The 19,549-nt window shown below is 48.8% G+C and overlaps 1 protein-coding gene across 1 annotated transcript in view; it reads right to left on the bottom strand.

Annotated features, from left to right (window-relative positions):
* VAT1L (vesicle amine transport 1 like) overlaps positions 1 to 19,549 on the bottom strand; it is a 169,972-nt gene that overhangs the window by 86,599 nt on the left and 63,824 nt on the right. Inside the window, exon 4 of the mRNA XM_018061742.1 lies at positions 5,400 to 5,542. Within this exon, the coding sequence (XP_017917231.1) occupies positions 5,400 to 5,542 (143 nt within the window). The remainder of the gene's footprint in view (positions 1 to 5,399; positions 5,543 to 19,549) is intronic.

Here is a 19,549-nt window from a genome sequence, read left to right as displayed (position 1 = left end):
GAACCGGACGCCAAGTGAGAGCCTCAGAGATGGAGTAGGTTTCGTCAGGTGGTTGTGGCCAGCCCGGGGTGACTACCACTGCCCCTTCTAGTTCCCAGTGGAGGCTGAGCAGAGAGTCGGGCAATGCACAGAGGTTGAAATAAGCCACAAATTAGCTGCACATTGCTGTCATCACATCCTTTCGAAGGTCAGTGGTGCAGCGGGGTGAAGGGAAGGGAGGAGATGGATTCTGCGGATGAGAAGCTGGGTACAGGCTGGTGTCATTCCTGGGGGCCCTGACCCAGTTTGGTTATAGAAGTCAAACCTGCAAGCAGACATTGCTCCTTTAAGGGCCAGCAGTGTTCCTTCAGGTGAGAGCTGCAAAATGGAAAAGCGCTCCCTCCCCTTGTTTAGCCATGAGAAGCCCAGTCAGTGGATCAGACTGAACACTGGGGCTAGTTAAAACGCTCAGGCCCTGCAAGTAGGGACTTGCCTGGTGGCTCAAACGGTAAAGAATCTGCCTGCAATGCAGGAGACCCAGGTTCGCCTCCTGGGTTGGGAAGATCCCCTGGAGAAGGGAATGGCAACCCACTCCAGCATTCTTGCCTGGAGAATCCCTCGGACAGAGGAGCCTGGCAGCCTGCAGTCCACGGGGGTCACAAAGCGTTGGATATGACTGAGCAACTAACACTGAACAACTTTCTTTCCACAGGGAGGCTTAAGTCAGGTCCTCCCTTGCTCATCCTTCCATTGACAAGCACCTTAGCAGCATCTTTAAATGGAACAATCATGAATATCAGAAGCAGAGCTACGCAGCCCGTCAGAGGCACAGAGACCACCCTCATTTCTGAGCCGCCCCCAGGGCCCCAGTTTCTGGGAATGTCCACCCTGCCTGCATAATTACATAAACACAGAGAGGGCAGAGAGTTAAAGGCAGCACTTCCTCCTCTGCTTTCTCCTGCTGTCATAAGTCTCTGCAGACTTAAGAAGCAAACAGAAATAGCCCCAGCTCAGAGATTCTCTGTGCCAAATTCAGCAGCAAGATATTTTGGGATTGCTGATCCGAGATTTTCCTGTCTGTCTGTCCTTGGTCCGCAGTCCCTTGCTCCTTTCCTGAAAGTGACGCCTCTTTGCTTCTTGCCCACTCGGATCAGTGGGGGATTTCTCCTGAATGGTGGCCTTTGCCATTGAGTCATTACTGGTAAGCGGCCCTTCGACTTTGTCAATCAAGAGATCAATTCCCCTTTATCATCGTAACTTCCATTTCCAGCTGGGTCCTTGGCTCTCCTGCACATCTTCTCGTTCAGAATCCCCTTTTCTCTGAGAACTCATCCGTGCCACGGCTTTAACCATCACCTCTGAACTCATGACACAGGCGTGAGGCGATTTCAGCGTGCCTGGCACACAGTAGGCTGCTTAGTAAAAGTTCACTGCCGATGCCTCCCACCTGCACTTAGCAAAACCACGTCTAGGAAGGAATCCTTTCTCTATTGTTTTCTCTCTGCTCTTTCCTGCTGGCTAGGCTTTTGTTAATTTCCACTTGGCCTCAGTTTCTTTATCTGTAAGATGTGGAATTTCCGTCTTGCTGGATACACATCAAGTGGTCTCACTAAGATGCTCAAAAGAGCGAGAGGACTGATGCAGACCTGGTGTGGGACTCACTCCCCACCTCTCTCTACGGACTAAGAGACTTCCCAGTCTTCGAGCTCCCACGTGGGGGCTGTCCACCTCTGTGCTCCCTCTGGTCTTTTTTTCTCTCCTCTTTATTTTTAAAGCCCTTACAGTCAGATGCACATAATTCAAAGCTTCGAACTCTTCCACTTTGTTTCATCTCCTGAAACAAAGAGCATACTCATCTCTCTCCTGATAAGAGAAGGAGGAGAGACATAAAGGCTAGGTCTGTGTTATAAGTATTTTCCCTCTATTCCCTTTAAAATGTCTGGTTCTAGGCTGTAGACATGTTCAAAAGAAGCAGACTGACGGACTGGTTGATAAAAGAACTTCCGTCCCAAGAAATTTTACGCTATTATTTTTTCTAGTTGACTATACACAACATTGTATAAAAAACAATATCCATGGATCAGAAAAGAAGGCAAAGTCACTCTGCATTCCACTCCTGTCGCATCTTAGTGGGTGGATTTCTTTCCCCTTTCATTTTATGTCCTTACACGCCAAGGATTTATACAAAGCTGTGATCACAGTGTAGCTGGAATTTGGCATACTGCTTTTTTCACTCAATATGCTACTAGGGATATTTTTTTCATTTTCTGACAGAGTCTTCATAACTAGCATTTTTTTTTTAGGGGCTGCATAATACTCAAGTGTGTGGGTGTAGTGTAATCTACCGAGCCATTTCCCTTCTGTTGTTGATGGGGGCTGGTTCTGAATTTTCACTATTACAGACGATGCTGTAAGTCACCCTGGCGGTCCATCCTGGGCGCCTACAGCGAGGCAGAAGCAGCGCTTGGCTCTGCAACAGGCGATATGGACCTGTGGCTTTGATCTTCTTCAGGATTATTTCCTGAGGGTAGGATTCGTGGGACAGAGAGTTTAAATGTACCTGTGACTTCTCAAGTCATTTTTAGGCTAATCCTAGGATCTCTATTTAAAAACTCAAGGACGTGTTGGAGGTCATGTTTGCAGGATGGTGGTCGGAGGAGATACTCTCAGATGCTGTTATCTTCCCCTTTTCTGACATCAGCAGAAATCGTCAATTTGGGGCTAATGGGAGCAGGTCACGTGCAGGGAGGGGATGAGGGGATGGTGCAGCTCCTGGGGTGTGGGGGCCACAGAGGCTCCCTGGTATGGACTGTCACCTCTTCAGAAGAGCTGCCATCCCCTGCTTCTCCTCTGCTCCTACCTCCCAAATCCCCTGACCACATTCTCCAGCCACACTGGTCTCCTTGCAGATCCTGGAACTGACCACGTCTTTCCTGACCCTGGGCCTTAGCACACGCCACTCCCCTTGGTCACAGATGCTCTTGCTTTGGCCTGACCTGCATCCCTCAGCTCTCAGCCCACATCTCACCCTTTGGTGGATGACGCCTCGGATTTCCCCCTGTGCCTGCGCTTATTTCACTAGCACCGTGCACTTCTCCGCCAGAGTGCACACCAGAAGTGTGAAGCAGTGAACCTCTCAATACCTTTTGTCCTGTCTTCCCCACTGAGACTCTAAGCCCCTTGAAGACAGCAGTTCTCAGGGTGGTTTCTGCTGGATCTGCTGCCCTAGCCGAGTACCTGGCCCACCACAGATACTTGGTACTTACTAAGTCAAGTTGGTCAGGGCAGGAACAGAGAAAAGGATGCTTGCAAAAACATCACTTCAGAGGATGAAAGAAAAGAGGACGGAAGGGATCCGATCACAGCTTGAAAGATGCAAGTCAAAGAAAGGAAGGAACTTCCATGGTGGCTACTCAGTAAAGAATCTACCTGCCGAAGCAGGAGACTCGGGTTCAATTCCTGGTCCGAGAAGATCCTAGATTCCACAGAGCAGCTAAGCCCATGTGCCACAACCACTGCACCTGAGGGCTGCAACTCCTGAAGCCTGTGCTTTGACCCAAAGCCTGTGCTCCACAAGAGAGGCCACCACAACGAGACGCCCGAGAGCCACAACCAGAGAGAGCAACTCCCTCTCGCTGCAGCTAGACAAAGCCTGCGAGCGGCAGCATCGAAGACCCGGCAAGCCAAAGAAAAAAAAAAAAAGGGATAAAGAACCACCCGAGGGGTATAAGAGCAGGCAAGAACATACTCTGAAAGTCTTTCAGAGTACTATACATAAAATAATAAGCAACGAGGATTTACTGTAGAACACAGGGAACCCTATTCAGTATTCTGTAATAACCTATGCTGGAAAATATAATCATCTATACTTAAATTTTTTATAAAATGCCTGCGATCGCTGGACATCTGAGAAATGGATGGTGAAGTTCTAGTATCTAGCTTTTAAGCTCTCTTTTCACACCTCATGGGAAATACTGGGGCAACCTTGAATAGCATGTAGATCTCCCCATTCAAAATCTAAAAACAGATAGGGGAATTCAGACCATCAGAAGGCTTTCCTTTCCAAGAAACTTACCAGGTTTCACCTAATCTGGTCCAAATCTACCACTTCAAGCAACCAGATCTCCTGTCTTGAAGTGCTGCAATTTTTCATCTTAATCAGGGATGTGGAGAAAGTGGTTTCTTTGTTATGATGCTAGCTAGACAACCTAATCTTTTGTAGCTTACAGTTTTGTGCTGGAGACTGAAAATACATAAACAGTGGCTCTGGGACCTGGCTGCATCCTCCCAGGGGCTGCGAGTGGAGCAGAGCCTGGGAATCAGCCTTGAATGCTGAGAATCAGCAGGGGGAGGCCCACAGATGATCGGCAAGTGTGGCAGCAGCTGAGTGTGCCATCTGATTCCCTGTGTTGGCGTGCACATGGCCGTGATCAACGGCTTCAGGATCATAGGCAGAATACGGATCCCGTCATAAACCAAAGTCTCCCCCGTGGAGACGGCAACAGCCCGCAGACTGACGCCTCTGCCTTCAGACTCCCCCCGTCTCCCATTCATTCTACCTGCAGCACCAGTGACTGTGCCAAACCCGCATCCCATTTGTCACCACCGTGGTCCTTTGGTGGCTCTCAGTCACACCCAGGTTGGAGTCCACATCCCCTGGGGCTGTTATGTGAATGAATGAGAAATAAACTTCTCTGTGTTGAGGTCAGTGTTGTAGCAGCTATCACAATTCAGCTTGCTGAGTTACTTAACTTCTCAGTTCCTTGGGTTTATCTCCAAAATGGGGATAATGATAAGGTGGTTGAGAGGGTTAGATGAGCGAATTACACGTGCAATAGCCCAGAGCTAGTAACATGCATGTTCACCATTATGGCCTTATGACACTGAGAACGCGTGCGTGCTCAGTTGCTAAGTTGTGTCTGACTCTGCAGTTCCATGGACTGGAGCCCGCCAGGCTCCTCTGTCCATGGGATTTCCCAGGCAAGAATACTGGAATAGGTTGCTGTTCCCTTCTCCAGAGGATCTTCCCGACCTAGGGATGGAACCCGGGTCTCCTGCGTTGGCAGGCAGATTCTTCACCACTGAGCTGATGACTATTATTAGTGCTCCTCTAAATGAATGCTCCTGTTCTTTAAGAAGGGGCTTCCCTGATAGCTCAGTTGGTAAAGAATCCGCCTGCAATGCTGGAGACCCTGGTCTGACTCCTGGGTTGGGAAGATCCCCTGGAGGAGGGATAGCTACTCAACTCCAGTATTCTTGGGGTTCCCTGGTGGCTCAGCTGGTAAAGAATCCTCCTGCAATGTGGGAGGCCTGGGCCTATACAGTCCACGCGGTCGCAAAGAGTCAGACACGACTGAGAGAAACTCTGTAAGAGAGAAGTGCAAGGACCATCCTGGTGCTCTTTGGAACAAGCATCTTACCTCTTCACTTCCTGCACATAGTCTGCATTCCTGTCGAAGAGGTGGGTCACGGAGTCCTTGATAGCTTCGTGCTTGAAAGTAGAAGCTGTTCCAAAGACAGTCACGTTGGGGACAGTGGAGCACAGCTGAGCCACAGCTTGGCCCTAGAAGTGAAATGTAACAGACAAGTCACACAGGAGCGCTACCGCCCGACACCTAGTCTTGCTGGGAGAAAAGCAGGATTTCTCGGCCTTGGTGCTATTGACCTTGTTTTGGCTGGATTGGTCTTCGTTGCAGGGGGCTGAACGGTGCATTGTGAGATGTCTAGCAGGATCCCTGGCCTCCACCTACACGGTACCAGCAGTATGCCCTCAGCTGTGACAGCCACAAGTATCTCCAGTCAACATCACTCATTATTAGATGCAAATCAAAGCTACAGCGAGATACCACCTCACACTGGTCAGAATGCCCATCACCAAAAAATCCACAAATAATAAATGCTAGAGAAGGTGTGGAGAAAAGGGAACCCTCTTGCACTGTTGGTGGGAATGTAAATTGACACAGCCACTATGGAGATTCCTTAAAAATACTAGGAATAAAACTACCATCAGTTCAGTTCAGTTCAGTCGCTCAGTCGTGTCCGACTCTTTGCCATAGGACCCAGCAATTCCCACTACTGGGCATATACCCCGAGGAAACCAAACTGAAAAAGATACAGGTACCGCAGTGTTCACTGCAGCACTATTTACAATAGCTAGGACATGGAAGCACCCTAAATGTCTATCAGCATATGAGTGGATAAAGAAGCTGTGGTACATATATACAATGAAACATTACTCAGCCATAAGAAGGAGCACATTTGAGTCAGTTCTAATGAGGTGGAAGAACCTAGGGCCTGTTATACAAAGCAAAGTAAGTCAGAAAGAGAAAAGCAAATATTGTATATTAACACACATATATGGAATCTAGAAAGAGGCACTGATGAACCTATTTGCAGGACAGCAGTGGAGATGTGGACACAGAGAACAGACCTATGGACGCAGGGGTAGGGAGGAAGGAGAAGGCGGGACACATGGACACGTGTGCACTACCACATGTGAAACAGACAGCCCGCGGGAATCTGCCGCATGACTTGGGGAGCTCAGACTGGGGCTCTGTAACAACCGGGAAGGTTGGGAGGGGGTGGGAGGTGGGGCAGAGGTTCAGAGGGAGGGGACATATGTATATCTATGGCTGGTTCATGTTGGTGTATGGATGGCAGAAACCAATACTGTGGAGCAATTACCTTTCAGTTAAAGAATAAATGAATTAAAAAAATATCTCCAGACATTTCAAAAATGTCCCCTGGGAAACACGATCTCCCCCCGTTAAGAACCACTGGTATAGAGCCAGCAAAACCCTGGTACCAAGACATAACAATGATCATTTAACCATCTGGACTTCAGGTTCTCCATCTATAAATCAACACTAATATTACCTACACCCCAGGGATCTTGGAGGATGTCCTAGTTTGGATTCCCCAGAAGCAGACCCTGAGGCAAGGATTTTGAGAGCAAGTCCTTTATCTGAAAGAGGATCACAGGAAATACCAGGGTATTAAGACAGAGATAGAAGGCAGTCAGTAAACAAATCAACCCTGACTATTCACTGGAAGGACTGTTACTGAAGCTTTAATACTTCGGCCACTTGATGCACAGAGTTGACTCACTGGAAAAGACCCTGATGCTGGGAAATATTGAGGGAAGGAGGAAGGGGGCGACAGAGGATGAGATGGTTGGATGGCATCACTGACTCAGTGGACATGGGTTTGAGCAAACTCCGGAAGATAGTGAAGGACAGGGGAGCCGGGTGTGCTGCAGTCCGTGGGGTCACAAAGAGTCTGACATGACTTACAGACTGAACAACAAGCAACAGCCTTTATCTGGACTAGGATTGCAGGAAACCCCAGGATATCAGGACAGAGATGGAGGCAGTCAGTAAAGGGTGTGTTAGCAAGTCAGCAGCCACCGTGGCACCTGGAACTGGGTCCCCTTGAGGAACTCCAGGAGCAAATGCAGATTACACCTTGGATTAGCCCAACCAAGTGGTGAGGAAGCTGGAGTATTTATCCACCAAATATCCATCTGATATGGGTTCAGGGTTGCTTCTGCAGCAGTGACCCTTAGGCATGTCTGGCTTGTCCTTAGAGACCAAACGTGCTTCCACAGCCAGTTAGGAGCCCTAAGTGAGCAAACTGTACCCCACCGAGTGCAGAGAAGGTGTGGTGTGGCTGACAGCCTCTGCTCCGGGCTGTGGAATGAGGTGACGTGTGACGCAGGTCAGCGCCTGGCACAAAACGTGGGGCTCAGTCACCGCTAATCATCCGCACTCCACAGTGGCTTATTACACCCAGAGCTGAGATGTCCAACCATATGAAGAAAAAGCCAGTACGTGAGGTTTAAATACCAAATGGCTCAAGAGAGATCACAAAAGTAGTTAGAAATGGGTAGTCTTGCCATGTCCTTTTTCAGTATGGCCAGAAGTTTGAGTCAGTGGACAAAATACTGTGATCACATGCATTCACAAACCTTCCGGTAAAACCCAATTTGCTAATTAAGATGCATCCTAAAACCAAATACTATCTTTTTCCAGTGTTCCATCAACCATCTTCATGAGGGAGAAAGTATTAAGGAGGGAATTTATTCCACCAAAGGCATCTGTGATATGAATTTCTGCCTCTCATTTTATTTACATTTTCATGTTGGTGGACTTAATCAGGCTGGCAGGTCAATTTGTGGAAATATGATTCTTCCCAACATTTGCAATGAAAGGCAACATTGAGAGCATCAGAAAATGTCAGATTTATAAGCTCATCCAGTTACCCCCTCCTCCTCATTGTTTTATAGAGCAGGGACAGGGGACTCCGAAAGGTTAAGGTGACCCAGTTCTTCCGAGGCAGACCTGAGATGCAAAGCAAAGTCTCTTGACTTCCAGCTACTGCCATTTTCTATTATGCCACTCTGTCTACTTATTTTGACATTTCGCGCTAAGTGGACTTTTAAGTTGCTGTCTAAAATAGACACATTACTGACATGCTCGCTTGGAGGTCAACATTTCAGAACATGGCCGTGAACCTGAGACTCTGGACGGGCTGTAGTTCTCTGCTCTAAGAATAGCTTTGGTATTTTGGTTAATTTCTTTTTAAAAACATTCTATTTATTTACTTTTGGCTGCGTTTGGGCTTTTTCTAGTTGTGGCAAGTGGGGGCTACTCTCCAGCTGCAGCGAGGGGCTTCTCGTTGAGGCGGCCTCTCTGGGTGCAGAGCATGGGCTCCCGGGCGGGCAGCACCCAGTAGCTGCACACGTAGGCTCTGGGGTGCGGGCTCAGTAGCCGTGGCACGCGGCCTCAGTAGCCCCGGGGCCACTTAGTTTCCCCGTAGTTGCCCCAACAAGGGACCCAAGCCGTGTCCCCTGCATTGGCAGGCAGATTCTTTTCTTGGCAGGAGGATTCTTAATTATTGAACTACCAAGGAAGTCTGGTTCATTTCTTTATCTCCTGATTTGAGAGAACAAAAAAGGTATCATCCTTCCTGTGCATGCGTCCTGAGTTGCTTCAGTCACGTCTGACTGTGTGACCCTGTAGGCTATAGCCCGCCAGAGTGTAAATGTCAGCAACCAATGTGACGATCCTTGAAAATTCGACAGGTACTGTTAGTACTGCTGGGGCGAGAGCTTAGAGCTGGTGCCTTCTGTCCTTAAGCAAGTGAGTGAAAGTGTCCGACTCTTTGTAGCCCTGTGGACCGTAGCCCGCTAGGCTCCTCTGTCCACGGAATTCTCCAGGCCAGAATACTGGGGTGGGTAGCCGTTCCCTTCTCCAGGGGATCTTCCCAACCCAGGGATCGAACCCGGGTCTCCTGCATTGCAGGCGGATTCTTTACCATCTGAGCCACCAGGGAAGCCTTAAGCAAACCTGCCATTTATCCACTCAACTCCTTTTCAGATTCCTATTATACACTGCCTCCTCACACTGTGTAAGAGAGTCTGGAGCGGCAGACTCCTGATACGCCTTCATCTCTCTAGGCCCACCAAGCCCCACGGTTGTGTATTGAACTACATCTCACCAGCTTCACCTGGCTCTCCGGAAACCACACGTCCGACTCAGGCAATCCAAACCATAACTCATGGCTCTCTCCAAAAGAGTCACTCCTTGTATGAGCTTGCGAGGGCTGCTGTCACGAAATGCCACAGGCTGGGTGGTGTAAGCAACAGGACTTTGCTGTTTCACGGTTCTGAGGCTGGAGGTCTGAACTCCCAGCGTCAGCAGGGTTGGCTCTTTCTCATGACTGTGAGCAAGGGAGCAGACCCGGCCTTCCTCCCTGGCTTGCAGATGGTGGTCTTCTCCCTGGGTCTCCTCACACTGGTCTCTCCCTGTGCCGATCTGTGTCCACAGACCCCCTTCTTGTAAGGACAGCAGTCTTGTGAGTATAAGGCTTACCCTCATGACCTCATTGTAACTCGATGACCTCTGTGAAGATCCTGCCTCCAAACAAGGGCACATTTTGAGGTGCTGGGGTTTAGGACTTTAATTTATGAACTGGACGAGGGCAGGGGGACACGATTCAACCCCAAACACTCCTCCCACTGCATTTCCTGCCTCAGTGGATGGAGCTGCAGCATCCACGCGTTGCTAAAGACAGAAATCTAGGAGTCGTGCTGAACTCCTCTTCCGACTGGCACAGATGTCGCTTCCGCTCACCGTCTCTGGGGACTGCCACTCCCTCCCCTGGACTATGACAACACCCTTCTCACCGGCCTGGCTGTTTCCACGTGGACTTTGCACTGTGAAGGGCGATTTTCCTCAAGCACACCACTGAACGTTTCCTCGTGTGCTGCAAGGCTTCCCAACACTTGTCCCACCTTCCGGATGAAATGCACACCCTTTACCTGACCGCCCAAGGCCAGCCCCCGGGATCTGACCCAGTCACCTCGCTAAGAGACGGCCTCCGCCTTGCCAATATCCACTCCCTGGCTACACACCCTTGCGCCATCACTGACAGTGGCCCTGACCCTCATCCCAAGGCATTCTCAGAATAAGCCTTCAACCTTCTCTTACTGAGGAAGGAGCTGAGGTTCACGGAGGTCGGGGCCTGGGCCAAGGCCGCCAGGGTACGATGCGGCAGAACGTGACGTGCTGTGCTCCCCGGCTGAGCGACCTGAGTAACCGTCCGCTCCTCTGCATTTTATAGTATATGCGTCATGTGGCATACTATATAAATTCTAAGGCTGCCGCGGGGTTGTAGGACAGAAAGCATCCACAGGCTTAGCACAGGGGGCACTCAATAAGCATTTGTGCTCATTACCTCTAAGACGCCTATTGCCATTTTTCTGCGTATTATTAGGTCGTACGGGCTGTGGGAGCAGATCCGCAGTCTACGACTACTCCGCAGCCCCACATGCTGCTTGCAACAGTGCCGGTTTCCCAAAGGCTTCCCCTCTCCTGTCACGACCTGGCTGTCCACTCCCTCCTGCAGCTCACAGTGCTTGCTGTGAGGCTGCTCGTCCTCCAGCAACCCAGGCAGAACCTCTCCCCTCTTCAGGGCCACCACTGAACGTCCTCCAGGACAGCAGCCACCACTGCCTTCTGTGGCTGCTTGCTGCCCCGTCCATGCGCCTCAAGGGGTCAGAGACGGTGCCTCGTGGGCTCCACACCCCAGGGCCCAGGGCAGAGCCTGGCACGGAGCAGGTGTTTGGTAAAATGTGTTGAATCGATGCACAAGAAATAACAGGGGTTTGACGTAATGGGGAAGCCCCTTGTCACTTAGCAGATTTCTTTGTTTTTCAGCTTTGCAGAGCAGGAATAAAGCACAGATTTAACATTCAGCATTTCTAGTCTCTGGCCCAAGCAGAAATTTACCATTTCCATTTTAAAGAGAAAGATACATGTGGTAATAAAATGAAGTGACAGAAGTAACTGGGTTACCTACATATTTCTATTATTATGTAATATATGTGAGCACTAAATGTAATATATAATACATAAATATATTATATAATATAATTACAGTCAGCGCTAACTGTAATACTGATTCTGCATCTGTGGAGGCAACAATTGGTGATTTGAAAATATTCTGGAAAAATAAATTCCTGAAGGTTCCAGAAAATAAAACTTGAATGTACCACATGCTGGCAACTATTTACATAGAATTTATCTTGTATTAGGGCTTATAAGTAATCTTGAGATGATTTAAAGTACGGGGAGGATGTGCATAGGTTATATGCAAACACTATCCCATTTTATATAAAAGACTTGAGCATCCTTGGATTTTGGTTTCTGTTGGGGGAGGGGTGTGGTCCTGTGGATACCAAGGGACAACTTTGTATATATAATTATGTTATACAATCTATAACTAGTATTATATGTACATACGTATGGGCTTCCCAGATGCCGCTAGTGGTAAAAAATCTGCCTGACAATGCAGGAGACAGGAGAGATTCCAGTTCGACCCCTGGGTTGGGACCATACCCTGGAGGAGGGCATGGCAACCCACTCCAGGATTCTTGCCTGGAGAATCCCATGCACTGAGGAGCCTTGTGGGCTACAGTCCCGGGGGTTGCAAAGAGCATGCATGCATGCATATATATAATATAAATGCACATATCATTAGCACAGTGTACAAGTAGCATATGTCATGTTACAATCTCTATTATTATATGAATAATGATGAGTAGGAAACACAAGTTCAGTGCACCTCTATTTGCAGCACTCCCACCCCTCTTCTAACTCTTAATTAATTCACTCAGGCAATGAGAGGCCCTTGCAAGATCCTCAGTGATTTTCTAAAATAAATAATGCTCACTCTTCTGTACTTAAGCAGAAAAGTGCTCTCCCTCACATTTATAGAAAATCTGTACCCTCCCTTCTCCAACTCCCAAGGTGAATGCAAGATCAGCATCTAATTTATCCTCAGTTTCTCCCACGTGCCTGGCAAACAGCATGGACTCAATAAACATTTGCGGAAGACGGAGTGAATTTTCAATAAAAAGGATTTTGCAATTTACCTGCAGACCCAGAACATAAAGTGAACAAGACAATCTAGTCTCCCAGCAACAGCAGTGAATGGAGATTTGCATGTACTTGTTTCCAATTGATTCCCCTTCCCTTGCAGGATGTAAGAGTTCGCAGCAAGCCTCTGCCTCCCTTCCCTGCAGCTAACAGTGAGCAGTAACAGCGGCGTGGTTCCTGCCTCCCACCTTGTGCCAGGTACCGGGCTAAAGAGCTGCCTTAAATCCTTAAATCACTTGTAGGACACTTTGTTTCTCTTTTATACCTGAAAATGGGGATTCAGAGAGGAAAAGGAACCTGTCCAGGGTTATGGCGCTTGTACGTGATAAGGCTGGGGTCAGACTCAGCTGTCCCTGACTCCATGACCACTCTGCCATCAGTCTTTTTGTCCATCCCACTGAGCACTCAAGTTGCTGACATGGAAATCTTAGAGAAAGCCATGGGTCCTTGACATCAGTCTGGAAGGCTTCATTGATCCACACTGGATAGCTCTGTCTCAGGTTAAGATAGGTGAACAGATTTCAACCAGCTTGGTTGAAATCCCAGGGCTGCTGAGGTCTCCTCAAGCAGAGCACAGACAGTGGGAAATCCTGGGCCAATAATTGTGAGGAAGTTGTTTGCAGGGGGCGGTTCGGCAATTCCACTCTTATCAATGGACTGGCAGTTCAAAGCAAGATCTTTTTCCAGAAAATTTGGGCGCAGTAGATGAACAATTTGAGGAGCCAGTTGCTGTTTTAGTTGCTCATTTGTGTCCAGCTCTTTGCAGCCCCGTGGACTGTAGCCCTCCAGGCTCCTCTGTCCATGGGATTCTCTAGGCGAGAAGGCTGGAGTGGGTTGACGTTTCCTTCTCAAGGGGATCTTCCCAACCCACGGTTCAAACCTCCAGCTCCTGCTTGGCAGGCAGGTTCCTTACCACTGTGCCACCTGGGAAGGTCGGAGGAGCAGGCGCATCTGTGTAGCAGGCTTAGCACACGCCTGAGACATGTTCAGCTTGTTAAATGACGATTTTTAACACAGCTGTCCTGGAATTAGGACCGAGCTTGGCTGAAGTTCTGGTTACCCACTCAACCAGAATTTAGAATGGATGCCCTTATGTGTAGAATCTAAAAAGACATGCTACAGATGAACTTGTTTACAAAACAGAAGCAGAGTCACAGACTTAGAGAGGAGCTTACGGTTGCTGCGGAGGAGCGGGAATGAGGGGAGAGAGAGGGAGTTCGGGATGGACATGTACAGACTGCTGTATTTAAAATGGATCACCAACAAGGACCTACTGTATACCACAGGGGACTCTGCTCAGTGTTATGTGGCAGCCTGGATGGGAGGCGGGCTTGGGGGAGAATGGAAACATGGCTGAGTCCCTATGCCGTCCACCTGGAACCATCACAACACTGTTACTTGGTCACATTCCAGTACAAAATTAAAAGTTCAATTAAAAAAAATCTAAAAAATATTAACAGACTTTTGGACACAGTAGGGGAAGGAGAGGGTGGGATGATTTGAGAGAAAAGCATTGAAACATATGCATTACCATATGTGAGATAGATAGCCAGCGTGAGTTTGCTGTATGACGCAGGGAACCCAAAGCTGGTGCTCTGTGACAACTGAGAGGGGTGGGATGGGGGGGTGGTTCAAGAGGGAGGGGACATATGTATCCCTAGGGCCAATTCATGTTGATGTACGGCAAAAACCATGACAATATTGTAAAGTAATATCCTCTAACTAAGAAAAAGAAAAGAAAACTCTGATTATGGAATAGGCGCTCCTATCAGGGCACTGAGATTCAGGGTGCAGCACCAGATTCTCAAGTAAGCAGGAGACGATGGAAAGGTGGCTTCAAAGGGCCCCTCTGATACAGAGGTTCTCTGCCTCCTCCTCATATGCCACAGCTCCAGCTTTGGACAGGCTGAGCATATGGGAAGGTGCCAAGTCTTCCCTAAGCACCACACCCTCTCGCCACAGGACCTTTGCACATGCAGGCCCACTGCCTGTAGCCTCTCCCCTGTCTTTTCTCTTGGCTGATTCCCAGTCACCCTTTGAACCTCAGCCTCTTTGTCACTTCTTTGTTGCTCATTCCATCATCAGAGGGCTATTTCATGACTGCCTCTAATAGGTTAGACCCTAACCCTAACCCTATGGGAGTTCCTGGAGATATAAAGGTGAACAAGTTATAAACGGTCCCTACCACTTTGGAGCTTGCATTCCTCTAGAGGCAACAGATATTAATAAAATAAAATAAAGAGGCAACAGATATTAATAAAATAAATTAATTAATAATAAAATAAAGTAGTCACTGGACTACTAAAAGTCCAGTCATACACTTAAACAGTGGAGTGAGAATGCCAGTTCCAACCACAGAACCACTGGGATAAGACCATGTGGGCACCCTGCACTCTTGCAAATGTGTGGCAAGTAAGGGGCACGCACTCCAGTGCATGCGGACATGTGGAGGGAAAGACTAGACAAAACAGGAACTTGAACTTGATCCCTGTGGTCTCTCCAGCACCATGATTTCTAGGTCACATGGACTGGTTCTTAGCTGGTCTATAAAAAAATCTATTTGAAAAGCCTCCCAAAGAGAATGATACTTTACACAGTATCCTACATTTAGTGAAAAATGGAATTTTCTACTGCTAACTTGACATTTCCGAGATCACTTATAAAAGAGAATTAAGGTTCTCTCTTCCACGAGTTGTTTTTGATTTTAAACAGTTCCTGGAAACTACCAATCATTCTTGTGGTCAAAGAATGGAAAAGAATGAGCTTGGGGGTATATAGAGGAGACACCTGGAGGAAACAGTGAGGGTGGATTGTTCTGTTCCCAGAACCGACAATTTACTTTTTCATCTTCGTCAAGGCAGAAAGGCATTTGGACCAGGAGAAATAAATGACTGTTATCACAAAATTTAGTACATTGGAGACCTGAGCCCTCCTTATGCTTTTCATATGACAATACTGACTCCCACACTGGGATTCAGACACAGGTTTAGAAACTCTTCTTTTCCCCCAGATCAGTGCTGTCATTTACCTGCTCAACAATCCACTTGACTCACTTGTTGTAAGAAGAGCACATTCACATCCCACAGCGTGGGCTGATCCATGTGACCCGCCATCAAAGGCAGCAAAGAACAGTCTATGTTTTCCCCTAGTACGTTTTCAGAATCAGCTCCTCTTTATCTTGTTCATCACTGCAAAACTCGAGAACTACACACGACACTCCCTGTAACATGTATGTGCCGAGCATCTCTACAGTGAGAAGTTCCAGGGGACGGTGGCTGAGGGAGAAGACAGAGAAGGAGCAAAAAAGTGAAGATCAATGGAGACAGACCTTTTTCAATTGCTCAAGGTCTCACGGCACTGGAGAGACGACAGAGGATGAGACGGTGGACAGCATCACAGACTTGATGGACATGAGTTTGATCCAGTTCCGGGAGCTGGTGATGGACGGGGAGGCCTGGCGTGCTGCAGTCCACGGAGTCGCCAAGAGTCGGACATGACTGAACGACTGAACTGAACTGAAGGTCTAAATATGGATTTTTTTTTTTTTAAATCCCCAAAAGCAGTAGATGCATTTCTCTGGGAAGACCTGGTAGATGATGCCTGCGGTTGATGGTCGGCTTTGTCTATTATGCAGCTCAGTGCCTCTCCTTGTGAGGGGCTAGTAGCACATCACTTCATCTGGAGACTTGCTAGAAATGCAGGTTCTCAGGCCCCTACCCCAGACCTGCAGAATCAGAGTCCCCAGGGGGCGGAGCCTGGCATCGAGGTCTAACAAGCCTCCCAGGAGATCCCGATGCCACTCATCATTCATGGCGCCATTCCACTTGGTGTGATTCAGAGGCTAAGGCCCCCGGGATGCTCTGAATACCTTAATAGCACATGTTTTATTTCAAGCCAGGATGGCGCCTAGTTATTTGTCTGTATTTTATAAGTTCCAGAGGGCAATTCTAATGTGCAGAGTCTGCTGAGATCCAGTGCTCTATAAAGCTTCCTTCTTCTAATCTGGTCAGTTACAGCCTTGACTATGCACCTCCCCAATGGCTCAGGGTGTAAAGAATCCACCTGCAATGCAGGAGGCACAGGAGACCCAGGTTCGATTCCTGGGTCGGGAAGATCCCCCAGAGGAGGAAATGGCAACCCACTCCAGTATCCTTGCCTGGAGAATCCTGTGGACAGAGGAGCCTGGTGGGCTACAGTCCACGGGGACATACAGAGTCAGACACGACTGATGGCTGAGCACAGCACAGCCTTCCCTTCAATCCACTTCCTCCCTTCTGAGACGAGGTTGGCATTGGAGCCCATGGGTTTAGCGTGGGAGATCCCGTAGGTGAGGATGTGACTAACAGTCTTCTGTAAGTCAGAGAGGCAGGAAGAGAAAATGGTCGCCCCTCCATCAGCACGGTCTGAGGCTCTGCAGGCCTGGAGACGTTTAGCCTCTCTGCTCCTGGGGCCTCGATGAGGCTGCTGAACACCCAAGTCAATTTCACTGATTGGAAGTAAGAGGCACTTCCCGGCCACCCACAGCTCTGCCCACCCACTGATGGCAAGGTGAATATTTACATTTTTTCTCTGCTCAGGCTGCACTGAGCTCACGGAACAGACTCTCAGGTGAGAAGCAGTGGGGCAAGGTGGTGAAAAGTCTGGATTTGTTCATCCAGTGTCATCTGCGCAGAGCTTCCTGTGTACCGGGCAGGGTTCTCTGCGCTCCGCAAACACCAGCTCATTCCATCCTCATCCCGTCCTCCATGAGAAGGGTACCACTTCATCCTCATCTTCCAGAAGAAAGAACTGAGGCGCAGAGGAGTGATGTAACCACCCAAAGGCACACAGCAACAACAGAGACTAGATCTGAACCCACGTCGCCTGGCTCCAGCGTCCACAGACTTAACCTCTGCCCTGCGCTGCAGGACAGTAGGGGGTCTGGGGGCTACGAGGAGAGAAGGAAGGGGAAGCATCTCTCACTGGCTGGGTGCTCTTTGCCAAGCACTGTGCCAGGACCTTCCACACACATCTCATTTCACCCTCCCAGCAAAATACTCCCAGCATGAAGACAGACTCAGAAGGATCAAGGTTATCCTGCTAGTTGCTGGAAACTGAGGCTCAGAGAGGCTAATACTAGAGGCAGGAAGTGATGGGATCTAAACCCAAACCTCCTGTCACTAAAGCTCAAGTTCTTTGTTCTGACACCAAAACAATTGCATAGAAACGAGACCCATCCATGGCTGCAGAGCAAGCTAGAGCTCTTGGAGCCCAGACTCACTTCTGTCCTGGAGCTACTGTATAAGCTGCTTGACCCCTAGATTCCTCTTCTCTAATTCAGGGATGATAACATTTACTCAATGAGGTCAACTGTGGGTCAACTGAGGCAATATGTGTGATGTGATTCACCACAGAAGACTCAGGGCAGGTGCTCGATAACCAGGCTTCCAAAGCTGCCTCTTCCAGGAAGCCATCCTGGAGATTCCTAGTGGAGTTAATATCTCCTCATTGCTCAGTTGTGTCCGCTCTTTGTGACCCCATGAACTGCAGCATGCCAGGCTTCCCTGTCCTTCACTATCTCCTGGAGTTTGCTCAAATTCATGTCCATTGAGACAGTGATGCCATCCAACCATCTCATCTTCTGTTACCCTCTTCTCTTTCTGCCTTCAATCTTTCCCAGCATCTGGGTCTTTTCCAATGACTCAGCTCTTTGCATCAGGTGGCTAGAGTACTGGAGCTTCAGCTTTAGCATCAGTCCTTCTGATGAATACTCAGGGTTGATTTCCTTTAGGATTGACTGGTTTATCTCCTTGCTGTACAAGCAGCTCACAAGAGTCTTCTCCAGCACCACAGTTTGAAAGCATCAAATCTCTTGCTTTGCCCTAAAACTCACACACATTTCAACCATCTTCCACTCTGCTGTGATTCTCCTTCCCTCCTCCTCCCTCCTGTTCCTGTCTCTTTCTTTTGAAAAATCTCTTTCTCTTGGATCTCCCCCTAGCCTATCAGCTCCTATAGGGGAGGACCATGTCTTGTTTACCTTTATCCACAGCAGTGAGTCTCACTGCACAGGTCTCAGTAGCTTCATGTTGAATGGATAAAGTGCAGAAGAGATGGAAGTTTGGTGGCAAAAAGCAGGGTGGTCACAGAGGACCCACGATGTCAGAGGGCAACTGAGGCTGGGACTTCACACCTGTGCCCTTTCTAGAAGAGGAGGCTTGGAAGGATGGTCCCAGCTGCTGCCCAATAGGCTTCCTTGCTTCCTCCCTTGCTTAGATGCTGATCTGCCCCACATGCCTTGGGCAGTTCTGACTTTACATCAATGATGGGAAATGGGCTGGAAATATATGTGCTCACTCTACGGATGGGCTGTGTGACTGTGGAAAGATATTTCATTTCTTGGCACCTCCATGGCCTCATCTATAAAACAGAGAAAGGACTGTCGACTCCAAATGTTGGTCTGAGGTTCACACACACACAGACGAGCACTCCGCCCAGTGCCAGGCAGAGAGTGGAAGCCCAGTATGTGTTCAATGCCCTTGTGCAATCCGCACTGCATGCTGTTATCTTCCGTCTCCGGTTAAGCCGCACGTGGACTGCAAGGCAGGGAGCTGAGTTGGAAGGGTTTAGTTTAGGGCCACCACTGTCCCCTTCTCTACCTCCCAGCAGGCACAGCTGTGGGCCTTGGCAACCAGAGTGTGGGCATCTGTATTGTAAGTGTTTAAACTTTTCTGTATATCATGTGATGTTTTGACATGTTAAGAACCTCACAGGCTGGGGAGAGGCAGGCCCCTCCTGGGCTCTCCAATTCAATAAAAAAGGCTCCCAAGGGAGCCAAGGGCACGCTTTGATATGCAAACTAACCAATCCAGAGACCCTCTCTTCCTCAGTGTGTGTAGCTGCTTCATACACCCCAAGGCAGCTCTCTTCTGCCTTATCTATCCCTCAGCCACATAGCTTCAGTTCAGTTCAGTTCAGTCGTGTCTGACTCTGTGCGACCCCCTGAATTGCAGCACGCCAGGCCTCCCTGTCCATAACCAACTCCCGGAGTTCACTCAGACTCACGCCCATCGAGTCAGTGATGCCATCCAGCCATCTCATCCTCTGTCATCCCCTTCTCCTCCTGCCCCCAATCCCTCCCAGCATCAGAG

The sequence above is a fragment of the Capra hircus genome, chromosome 18 (genome assembly GCF_001704415.2).
Source record: "Capra hircus breed San Clemente chromosome 18, ASM170441v1, whole genome shotgun sequence".
NCBI classification, from domain to species: domain Eukaryota; kingdom Metazoa; phylum Chordata; class Mammalia; order Artiodactyla; family Bovidae; genus Capra; species Capra hircus.
Note: the sequence above shows the minus strand (reverse complement) of the source record. Positions and strands in the feature narration are given on the sequence as shown.